At 39.2% G+C, this 12,254-nt stretch overlaps 1 protein-coding gene across 1 annotated transcript in view; it reads left to right on the top strand.

Moving 5' to 3' along the window:
- LOC121919432 overlaps positions 1-11,608 on the top strand; it is a 14,280-nt gene extending 2,672 nt beyond the window's left edge. The window contains exons 2-5 of the mRNA XM_042446017.1: positions 2,388-2,426; positions 4,201-4,524; positions 7,510-7,646; positions 10,473-11,608. Of these exons, the coding sequence (XP_042301951.1) occupies positions 2,388-2,426; positions 4,201-4,524; positions 7,510-7,646; positions 10,473-10,547 (575 nt within the window). The 3' untranslated portion in view covers positions 10,548-11,608. The remainder of the gene's footprint in view (positions 1-2,387; positions 2,427-4,200; positions 4,525-7,509; positions 7,647-10,472) is intronic.
- The last annotated feature ends 646 nt before the right edge of the window (positions 11,609-12,254 follow it).

Raw genomic sequence — 12,254 nt, 5'->3', positions numbered from 1 at the left:
ATCCTTTGTGTATGGAAATGAAGTGGCAAGTCCAATTTTAACAATGGCCGTTGAGCCTGTAGGTGAGGAGAAGAGATGAGTGTGGGAAACAGAGTGATGAACAGGTCAAGGGTGCCTCCTATGAGGATAGGGGTTCGTCTTGAAATGTGTGTAGTGTGCCAGGAAACCATTATCTTTGTTCAACCCATTGTTGATAGACTGTAGTCTATGGATGAATTCCAATTCTGCTGCTTCTCTTTCCAATCTTCCATTGTAGTTCCTTTGTTCAATGACTGCTGTTCTGAGGCCTGAGATGGAATGCCCTGGGAGATTGAAATGTTCTGCCACTGGATTTTGTGTATTCTCATTCCTAATATCTGGTTTATGTCCATTTAACCTCTGGCACAGGGACTGGCCTGTTTGCCTGATGCAGAGTGCTGAAGGGCATAAATCACATTGGCAGATGACCACGTGAAAGTCCCCCTAATATTGTGGGTGATGTCCGTGGTTTGAATGTTGGGCTAGGATTCACGAAACTAGTGTTCCAATCTTCACTCAATTGCAGAAACTTCATACTCTTTCAGCCTCAGAGGATGGCAATGGCAAATCCCTTTTGAAGAAATCATGCCAAGAAAACCTTGTGATAAGGGTGACTTTAGGATCACCATATGTCAGAAATTATTTGGAGGCACACAACAGTGAAGACTGGAAGTAAGACCCACTGAAGAGAAAGTTGCTGTAGCAAATGCTGCTTGAAGGAGAATGTAGTGATGGTGGGGAGGAAATAAAGTTCTAATTTTTCACTCTCTCCATTTTTAATTGGCAGTTTAGCATAATTTTTCATAATTTATAAGCGTAACATAAGGATAAATAGAAAGAAAGAAAAAATATAATCAAAATTAGTACAGGCGAAATGTTTTAAAGAAGCTCCTTGGAAGGCATAAAGCGGGAGTGAAGGAAAGAAGTTACTAATATTGAAATTGTTCTCTTGTTGTTCCAGTCATGGGCTACAGCGGAATGACTGGAGAGATAGTCATTTGTATTTAATCAGGTAATGTGAGAAAAGAAATAAGATGATAAAATAATGAAACAAGGGTCAGGAAAGGAGATGAAGGCAAGTCTTGGTCTGCTGATCATGGAGTTAGATTACTAGAAGTCCTGAGGCAGGGGTCTCATGGAGTCTCCCTTCCCAGACAATATTCTTGTCTATATAGGCCAAAAGTGAGGGACTTATAGAAACACTGCAGACTTTTGCAGTAGTATTTTGTTTACCAATATAGCAGCAGAAAGTATTAAAAGCAAACATATTCATGTAAATTTGCAGAAAATCTATAAAGCTTGCATCAGATTCCCCGAGAACAAATGGCAAGTCTACCAGGTCTGCTTGCTAGTTTCATTTCTAGGGTGGGAGGGAGAAAGAGAATTATAATTTGATATGTTTTGCTATGTTTTTACTTGTGGCTTGCTGTGTAGTATTTTTTATTGTTCCTTTGTTTGTTGTTACCCGCCTGGATCCAATACAGGGAGAGGCAGGATACAAATTATTATTATTATTATTATTATTATTATTATTATTATTATTATTATTATTATGTTCTGCATAGAAGAGGTGACTATGCTGCCTCTGAAATTCAAACTGCATATGGTTTCTGAACTATTCCATTGTTTTCTTCTGGTAGTCACAAGGGGACTCACATCTGAAAGGCTGGTGTCTAGGCCATGGATGTGGGAGCAACATCCCCCTAGTATTAAATAACACCAAGGTACTTTTAATAAGTCTTTGGCTTCTTAAAGTACATGTAGATTGCATAAATACTTTAAAGTACCAGCAACCTTCCAAAGATGATTGGGATCATTTCAAAAAGCTATGGTTTTTATATCTTTCGCCAATAAATCTGCTCCCAAGTTTCTATCAGCCTCAGGAAGGAAACTCCTATCAGTACCAGTCATCATGCTCTGTGTTCAGTGGTTCTGATCACCCCACCATGCCTACAATTTAAACATACAAAATGAATCACACATTAATTGCATGGAACAATTAGAATAATGACTGGTTTGACTCTTATTCACAATGATCATGATGGGGACTCTCAGAGCACAACTTTGCAATGACCATACTGAAAGGTACTAATTTATTTGTGCTATGATAACACATGGATAATAAAAACATACACTGGGTTTACTCATTGTATTTTGTTATACGATTTACTCATGCTTAGAGTAGATCAACTAACATCAATAGGATTTGAATTTGTCACAACTAATGTAGGTCCCACTGGCTTCAATGGGTTGACTGTCTAATGAAGGTTGCTGCTGTCCAACAATAGCTGTAGGACCAAAAGTTGCTCACTCCTGGGCAACAATGATAATGTTGCCATGTTATTACCATGTTGTTTAATTTCTTTTAGGTGTTGAGAACTGTTCGTCACTTGAACCTTGTCCTAAAGGTAGGTCTGTTTTGTTTTGTTTGGTGCAATTCATTGGGGCTGATCTATTTGCTTATCTGGAGAATGATACAACAAAGTGTTATCTGCAGCCAGAACTGTCCTTCAGACAAACAGTGCCCTGGATGAGTAGCGCTTCCCCACCATGGTCAGGTTTGTGGCACTAGCCAGTGGGTTTAAAGGGCCTGGCACAAGTGTTGATGTTGGGGATGGCAAATTTGGTGCTGGATGCATGGACCACATATAAGAATTCTTGCCTGTGGTTTCTCTTTGCACTAGGATGAAGCAGAATGATAAATGTGGTTCACCCCCCCACACACATTTTCTTTGGGGAAAAGGGAATAAGAATCAGGTTGTGCTTTTCCTATGTACCTCCTTCAGATTCAAAACTCCTTCTGGCACGACATTGTTCTGCTTCACATGGCTCAGTCTCACAGGTCTTCTACACTACACACAAAGGCACCATTCCTCCTTTGAGCCCTGGCTTCACTTCACGCTCATGTCTTTCCCTGTGTTAATGGCCACAGAAAATTGCTCTCTAGTGGACATCTTCAGTGGCACTCACTCTTTGAACTCATTACTAAGCACACCTGGAGTTCTTTCTGTGAAAAGAAAGGTGACCTGATCTACCACAGAATCTCTCTTTCAAGTATTTGCTTTTCCTTCTTTCTTTACCTTAAACCCTGTAACCAGGGCTACATAGGCCCTGTACAGACTGGCTTGAAAGGCCGGCCTGGGGGCGAATTCGGGGCATCACATCCAGATGACGCATGCCGTGACTCTGCCCCCAGGGTGCCATGATGCCGTGTGTCACTCCATATGGTGCATGGTGTCATGACACTCCTCTGGCGCTGCGTCCATACGACACAGCACCAAAGGAGTGCCATATAGCCGTACTGCCATGGCTATGGCACCCTTGTGAGGATGCAAAAAGGAGCCACTTTTTACTACCCCTTTTTGTGCTCTCAAAGGGCTGGATTAGGGGCATGGTGTGAGCTTAACGTGTCCCCGACCCGGCTGTCAAGCCCCATAGTCTGACTAACCAGTAGCTGTCCAGACATAAAGACAGATCTGGGAAATCTATTCTTGTAGTTTGGAATGTAAGGCTAGCTGCTATGCAGGCCCCTCCCAAGAATACAATTTGCAGTTACCTTACATTTGACCAAAACAGCTAAAATAATGCATCTAATTTACTCTTTTCCAGACTGAATGCACACCAATAGTTTTGAAAATAATAATAATAATAATGGTTTTTTCAGCTCCTCCAACATTTTCCCCACACTATAGCTGACCCCATTAAGCAGGAACCCCCGAGTCACTATGTAGCACTTTTTGGGTGGTGATGATGGTGGCAGAGAGGCTGTCATGGTTAAAAGGGGATCAGGTAAGATTCCTTTTCTCAGCCCACCTGATGAATACCTCTAAAGCTGGATTCTACCTAGAAAGTCTTGCTCTTAGGCTACAGAGACACAAAGAACTTTTTTGGGTCAAGCAAATCATCTGAGTAGTATTCAAAAAAATGACAGACCAGAGAGATATTCCTTGCTGCTCATGGTACCAATAATGGGATTGGATAGAATATCAGGGATTAGGTGTTGAGAAATGATGGCATAACTCACCCTTTCCCTCTTTTCCTTTAATGTTTCCCTCTTTAAAAAAAAAAAGAAAATAAATAACTACACATTGTTCCCGTAGCACTTTTTTAATGTTAAAAATCAATCAGGTAGTCAATTTTGTTGATCATTTCCTCTTTTTTCTCCAAATCATCTCTCTGCAGGCCTCCTCTCCTATTCTCAGAAAACTGATGAATTCCCAAAAGAAAACTTCACATTTCATTGCCCTTTGCCTAGTAATGTGAAAGGATTTGATATGAAACTGTTCAAGGGGCAGAGAGAAGTCTGTAGTCTCTATATAGACAATGGTAAAAAAGATGTCAAGAGTGAGAAGGACTTTTGTGATGTTGTGCATTCTGGTGATAAAGTATCATTCATACTGAAAAATTTAAAAAGCAAGCACAGCGATACTTATACATGCTGCCGAGACATTCTTACTCCAGTTTTTTCTCGATGTAAAGCAGGTGAAAAACATCTATACATTGAAGGTAGGATAATCTTCTTGGCTTTTTCCATTAGGGTGATGATTATGGATGGAAAAAAAAATATTTGAAATGATTTGAAAAATGGCTGAAGGCATATTTCTCAAGTGTTGAGAAATCCTGATGAGCAAAATCCTGGACTGATGAGAATCAGATTTCATCCACAGAATTGTTTTCTGCAGAGAAAATGCTGTTTACTGTGCTTCTAGGCCCAGCAGATTTTCACAGTTTTAAGGCCTTGAGCCACCTGTGCCCATTCCTGGAAAAGTGGATCTGGCCATGATGATACATGGCTTGGTTACATCCTGTTTGGATTACTGTAATGTGGTCTGTTTAGGGCTGCCTTTGAAAAATGGTCAGAAACTTCAGTTGGCCAAAACTGAAGTGTTTCAGCCAGGTTCTTAACTGGGGCTGGCTATAGGAAGCACACAACTACCTTGTTAAAACAGATCTACTGGTTACTGGTGCATTTCTGGGCCTCTAGGTTTTGACCTATAAAGTCCTATATGGCTTTGGTCTAGGTTATTTGAATGTGCATACTTCCCTTTATGAGCCTTACTATCAGCTGGAGAGGCCCTTCTCTCTGCCCCACCACCTTCCCAATCTCATTTGGTGGGAACTAGTGAGAGGGCTTTCTTGGTAGTTGCTCCCAGATTTTGGGATTCTATGGAGGCCAGGATGGCCCATCCCTGCTTTCCTTCCATCAGCAAGTCAAAACAGTTTTATGCTATTGGGCTTTGAAAAACTGACTGGGGTGGGGTATTAATGCTGTACAGTACTGTTTTAAAGGTCCACACATGGTACTTTAATGAACTGTAATGTTTTTAAAATTTACTATTTTAACTTTATAACCACTTTTTAAATAACAACAATTTCTTGACTGCCTCTCCCCATGGATCAAGGTGGGAGATAGCAACTATTAACAAAGAGCATCAGTTAAAACACACATCAGTTTAAAAGGACAAATACAATGTACACATATTAAAACAATCCCACTCTTATATAACTCTTAGATTTATACTTTTATTAATGACATTGTATATTTTTAATCTATACAGTGCTCCCTCAGGTTACGAAATTAATTCGTTCCGCCGCGGCGTTCGTAACCCGATGCATTTCGCAAGCCGAAAAGGGCTTTCCGTTAGCGCTGGCAAGCCGCGCGTTTGAATTTCGCGCCGAAAAAAATTTTGTAACCCGAAAAAACCTTCGTATCCCGGAACAGTTTTTTCCAATCTAACTTTTTCGTATCCCGGAAATTTCGTAACGCGATCAATTCGTATCCCGGGGTACCACTGTATTGTTTTTTTTAAATGTGTTGCTAGCCACCTTGAGTCCCATTATTGAGAGAAAAGCAGGGTATAAATGAATTTTAAAAAGAATGAGAGAAAGAAAGAAAGAAAGAAAGAAACCAGATGAAACTTCCCCACTACAAGGACAATAAGAGTGGAGATATGGCCACTATCGGCCTGTCTCTATCTAATAGTTCTAGGGAAAGGATCCCAAAACCAAAGTCTTTTAATCTCATCACCTGACAACCTCAGTGTAAAGAGTAAGGTTGTTTTTAAAATCTGAAATCTGGCTCAGAACATCAGCAACAGATGGTACCCACCTGAAAATATATTTAGTTTATTTCTTCTATACCTGTTCAGCTTTTTGTAGCCAGCTGGTTGGTAAGCTGACTAAAACGAATAAAACCCAAGCCCAGTAACAGCCGTTATTAAAAATTTCATTTGAAATCTATCAGTAAAATAAATCTAGAACATTTCAAATTGCTCTCGGTGATACCTTTAGGAATACGGATAAACAGAGCCCAATAAGAAACAGGGAAGACTGGCCTACAAGCCTCAATTGTTTAGCAAGAACAGAAATGCAAGGTTTGTTCAGTGGTTGTTTTGAGTCATAAATGTCTATTTGTCATCACTAGGAATGTAATTCTTTACTAGTTTCATTTTCAAAGGAAGCAATAAATAGTTTTAGCCATTTTTTCCCCATTGCAAGAAAGTCTTTGAAAACTGCAGAGTGTTCTCAAGATTATTTGTAGTTCAGGACTTTTTCTGCACAAAATTCACATTGGAGTTGAAACCTGGATTCAGAGTGAATCCAGGAGGATCTGGTAAAGTGCTCACTTCTGTCTATGCAATTCTTGCAGACAATGGGGATTAAATGGAGGCTGTGACACCCAAGAGGCATTAGGATAAAGAGGAGGGATATGCATGTTACAGATTTATTAATCTCAAAATGTTTGTAGGAACTGAGGGCAAGGCTCCTGAGCCAAGTATTCTAGCATTTGGCTTTATAGAAACAGAGTGGTGCACAGCTTTCTGAAATCACCAGCCATCACCTGTGCCATAATCTTTCAGTGAATTCAACATTTGGCATACACAAAAGCAATTTGAATGTACATAACACAAGATAATAATTTCAAATGGTGGTTTAAAATCCTGGCTTGTTCCAAACAATGGTAATCATTGTTTCCTGGCTCAGACATAGCAAGAAACTAGGGTTAGTTAATGATTTCTCATCTTATTACAGTGTACTGAGCAGAGTAGAGATGTCAGGCACAGGAAAAAGCCTGGTTTGTTTGTTTGTTTATTACTTTTATTGATTTTAATAACAAGATAAATACAAACAAACAAGAAATTGAGCCAGTTTTATTGAGCCAAGAAATGTATATCCAAACCAGGCTAATATGGCAACATGATAGTAATCATGCTTCATATGCACAGTTTGCACATACATGCCTAATCTATTCTGGAGGAAGAAGAACATTTTAAATGTCTGACTGCTCCCTCTGTCAGTCCCATTTTGCCTCCTGCCTTTTTCCCATCAGCAGCTAATGCCATACTATTAGAAACAATAGGGTTTACCACTGTTGAGGATGAAGGAAAGAGGAATCTAGGTAAGCCATTGGCCTATATCACATAGACAACTCATCATGGTAGTCTTAGGCCTCCAATACTAATTCTAGGTACTGTGTTGCTTTTGTTCAAGAGTCCAACAAATCCTGCTTAGCTTCGGAGGAACCCTGCTTGTTATCAGAACCGACATCGTGGATACTCATTGGACTCACTATTTTTGCCCTTGTTATCTGCATCTTCTGTTTAATAACTTATAGCTTCAGAAATGTGGTAAGTTTTCCAAAAACTACTTCCTTGTAGAGATGGAATGGTGGTGCTGAGCTTTCATTTAGTGGCCAAGTAAGTGAGATAACAGAGGACTTTGTCACACCAGGCTGTTCTCCCACTAAAATAGTGTTGTTTTCAAAAATGGTATAAAGTGGACCTATGGTATCCACTGGGGTTTAGTTCCAGGACCAGTTCTGGATACCAAAATCTGTGGATGCTCAAGTACCATTAAATACAGTGGCTTAATAAAACAGTGTCTCTTATATAAAATGGCAAAATCAAAATTTTCTTTTGGAATTTCTATATATTTTAAAATATTTTCAAGACGTGATTGTTGAATCTGTGAATAAAAAAATTGTTGATATGGAGGGTGGACCGTACAATCAAGTTTCCTCTCTTCCCTATCACACTTTAGGAAACCTTTCTGGTATTGCAACCTTCATGTGCTAACAGCTTATCACACTCAGCATTTGAGACGGCCCTCCCATTACCTCCTCTAAAACATTATCTCTCCTCTTTTTCTTAGTTGGTCACACATGTGTGTTGTGCATGCACATACACAAAGAGAGACAGATGATCTTCCCAGAAATATAAAATGATATGAAAACCATCTAACATTTTAAAAGGTCTTTTTTTCTTTGTTGGAGAGGGCAGCTTTCTGATTTGGGATAGACTTTATTAATCACTGGCAGATGAAAGCCAGCAGCGAAAGTAGTGATTGATCTGCTAGCAATTAATGAAGTCTGAAGCTTAGCCATAAGAACAGTATAAAGGGGTAGTGAAATAAATGCTTTTTAGACTGTAAGACTCTTTCCACTTATAACAACTAGTTTATTGGTTAGTCAACTGACCATATCAACAATAACGTGCAAGATATCAAAATATCAAGATACATACACGATAAAACTTGATCTTCCACTTATACTTCCAGGTGTGTGTGAGTGAGAGTCTGGAATTGGGCTACGATGCTGGAAAAATACATGGGGTGATGAGGTAGTGATCAAAGTTTTTCCTCTTGGGAAGGCAGGCTGGTCATTTGCAAATAGGTTTTATTTTTCTATATAGAAAAAAAAGTTTAACATTTTCTCAGTTACTTTGACAATTGAAAGGAAATCAGATGAACTTGTCCACCCCCTTGTCCTTCTCCCTTGATCAGTGGTAAGCCCACTAACCACCCTCTGATCACTCAGAATCAGCATTAAAACAGAATTGAATTATTGCACAGCAAATGGTAACAGTACCATAGCAGGAAAGGAGGCCATTAATGGTGTTTTTGTGTTAATGAAAAAGACCACTTTCCAAATGATCTTCCACTGAGAAAACAACAAGAGAAGGCCAACATCATCTGATAAGTCTCAGCCAGAGACATGATTACCCTGCTCCAATTGTGATTTACTGCCTCATGTGATAAATTCCAGTCTGCATGCTGAATTAAAACTGCTTGGATGAACAAAAATTGAGCCATTTACTTACTACCAGAATTCAGTCACCGGTGGCAGCAATTTAGTTTTAATTTTTACAAGACAGAGTTGTTTATTGATTTAAAGACTCGGAGTCTTAGGAAATAGAGAGAGAAAACTTTGTGCACATCAGCAAAATATCCAAAGCAGCAATTCCCCTGATTGCTTCTTTCTAAAAGAGTAACACATAATTGGTGGGCCCTGGCAAATTATTTAAGCAACATTTCATAGCCATGGGAAGTAGACAGAGATCATGGCTGATTCCCTTCTAACAGTGGACTTTCCAGAGTGCGTCAAAATGAGTTTTTGAAAGTTGGTGATTAGGAACAGTTCATTATCATTTTTCCCAGAGTGGAAACTTCTACTGATCCAAAAAGCTGCAGCTAGATTGTGAAATGGGGCTGCCTACAGAGACTACACATCTCCTTTTTTAAAAAACAGCTCTACTGGCTGCTGGTTTGTTTCCAGGCACAAGTCAAAGTGCTATTATAACTTGTAAAGCCCTCTGTGGATCAGGTCAGGTTACCTGAAGGACCACATTCTCCCATATAAACCTACCTGTGTTTTGAGATATTCTGGAGAGGACATTTTTTCTGTGCCATCATCTTCACAGGTAACTCTGTTGAAAACATAAGAGAGGGATTCTTAGTGGTTGCCCCCAGACTTTGAAACCCTCTTTCCAAAGAAGTTAGGTGTTATCTTTTTGAAGGCAGATGAAGATCTTTTTGTTTTGGCATGCCATTGAGGACTGATGGTTAAGGGGAATGGCCCTATGTGCTGCATTTTCTCTTTGTTGTTTTCTTTTTAGTAGCTTATATTTTTAACTGGTTTAGATTTCTTGATAGTTTAACTACATTTTAAACTGTCTTGAATCTTGAACTAGAAAAAAAGTGGGTTGATGACAATGATGATGTTAATATATATGTCTTGGGCCAGTACATGCACTGGTAAGCTTGCACTAATACCATCTTCCTGATATCAGTATATTGGGGTGGGGGGTGAGGGGAGATGTTCTCATTGCCATTCACATATTGCAATACATTTGTTGCCTACCAAACCAGTTTGAAGATATATGTCAGAAAATATTACACAAACTATGAAAAAAATGAATTATCCTATAAAGAAGGAAAGCTAAGTTTGTGTATGTTTGTGTTGATATATAAGTGGAATCATATGTCCCTCCCATATGGTGTTGGACTGCACCTCCCACCATTCCTCATCATTGACTACGCAAGGTAGAGCTGCTGGGACTTGCAGCCAACAAAATCTGGAGGGAGGCATGATTCTCATTCCTGATTTATATGTATGGAAATTGCCATGTATAGAAATTGCCATTCTAAAATCCATGCCTCTTTCTCTTTGTCCTCAGCTTTGTCAACATGTCCACAGCTCTCATGACTACAACAATGAATATATGTCCATGGCAGCAGTCAAATCCAGCTAAACACTCAGCACCCTGAAGAAATGCGATGCTCTTTTTAATCAGAGTGACTTCTGAAAGTGTTTTTGACTAATGTTTCTCTGATGGCCTGCTTCACTCACATACTACTATACCAGACTTCAGAGTGATAAACATGAGCTGGAAGGAGTTATACTGAAGCCTCAGGTTCAGGTCCCTTTCATCTGCCTGTAAAGTCTGGAGGAAGATTCCTGCCAAGTTAACATTCACTTTAGATGTTGCATTCAAGTCACAGACTGTAGTTTAAAACAGTCTCCAATTAGTTTCTTTTAAAAAAACCCCACAGGAAAACAATCCAAAAAAGGTTTTGAAGTGAGCATGCTTTCAAACAATGCAGAGCTTGTATTTTTAAACCATGATCTTCAGTTCGTACATAAAGACAAGCCAGTGAAATTTGCAAGACTTGATCGGTGTTATCTCTCTGACCATATGGGAGGAAAAGAATGTGCACTCAAGGTGAAGCTGGTTTATGGACCAAGTGGAAAATCTACATTATGTCATATCATGTGTACAAGGCCAAAGAAATGCTGGTGGACTGAATCATTATGTTTTATACATAGTAAATATAACTTTAAATGGGTGGCATGTTTATGTAGCAGTGGATGGGGAGAGGCAAGGTGCATTTGCACTGTAACAATAATGTAGTTTGACACCACTTGAACTGCCATGGGTCCATCCTACAGAATCTTGGGATTTGTAATTTGGTGAGGCACTAGCACTCTTTGACAGAGAAGGTTAAAGACCTTGTAATACTACAAATCCCAGAAATCCATAGGGTGGAGCTGTAGCACTTGAAGTGGTGTCAAACTGAATTATTTCTACAGTGTAGATGCACCTGCAGCGATTTTTGTGCTTCAGGAAAAAACTGTGTGGTGATCACAAAGGAAGCAACACATATGTTAAAAAAATTATTTACGGCCGACTTATATTTATGAGTTATATACAGAGGACAATCACGCTTGTATGTTTATAGATGGAACATATATGATATAACCAAAATATAAATGATATTTTCACTCTATTGTTCTAGCACAGTCTCAGTGAATGAAAACTCTTATCACTACACCACAAAGTTTGGAAGTGCATCAACTCAAGAGCCATATGGAGCTGCTTTGAAACCCCTCCTGCCCTTATCACTTACTCAAAGGACCATTTCACTCTGCCAGTTAAAGTAATTAAAGTAATTAATACTTTGCCTTCTTGTAGCCAAGCAAGTAACAGCAGAGCTGGGAAAGTTTGGGCTATACCAGACCTTTGCTATTTGCTTAGCTGTTGGCTCTTTTGTGGCATCCAAAGGTAAATACATTCAAGATAAGAAGAGAGCACATTATGTTGAAAGTCAGCCTTTATCAAGGTAAAGAAGTTCCAAACTGGCACCTGGTATCAACATTTAATATATATTCCAGATGTTATATCCTTATGATGATTCAATATACCTCTCATCAGTATTGGTACATATATACTTCACATTTACATGACACATCTGTTCCCATAATACTTGAGTTGCAACTTGTGATGCCCATTACACTGGATGGAGCTATAGCAAGAGGAATCTTTTTTACAAATAGTGACATCAGCTTCTGCTGTACCCTACAGTTATTAATTGTATTCCATGTGGATGAGAGGTTGAGAAATAAATGTTTCTGAGTATGGCAAGTTAATCTCCCATGATATATATATTTGTGTAACGTA

This window comes from Sceloporus undulatus, chromosome 1, assembly GCF_019175285.1.
Source record: "Sceloporus undulatus isolate JIND9_A2432 ecotype Alabama chromosome 1, SceUnd_v1.1, whole genome shotgun sequence".
Classification (NCBI taxonomy): Eukaryota; Metazoa; Chordata; class Lepidosauria; order Squamata; family Phrynosomatidae; genus Sceloporus; species Sceloporus undulatus.
The sequence above is the reverse complement of the archived record's forward strand: the minus strand, read 5'-3'. Positions and strand labels throughout refer to the sequence as shown.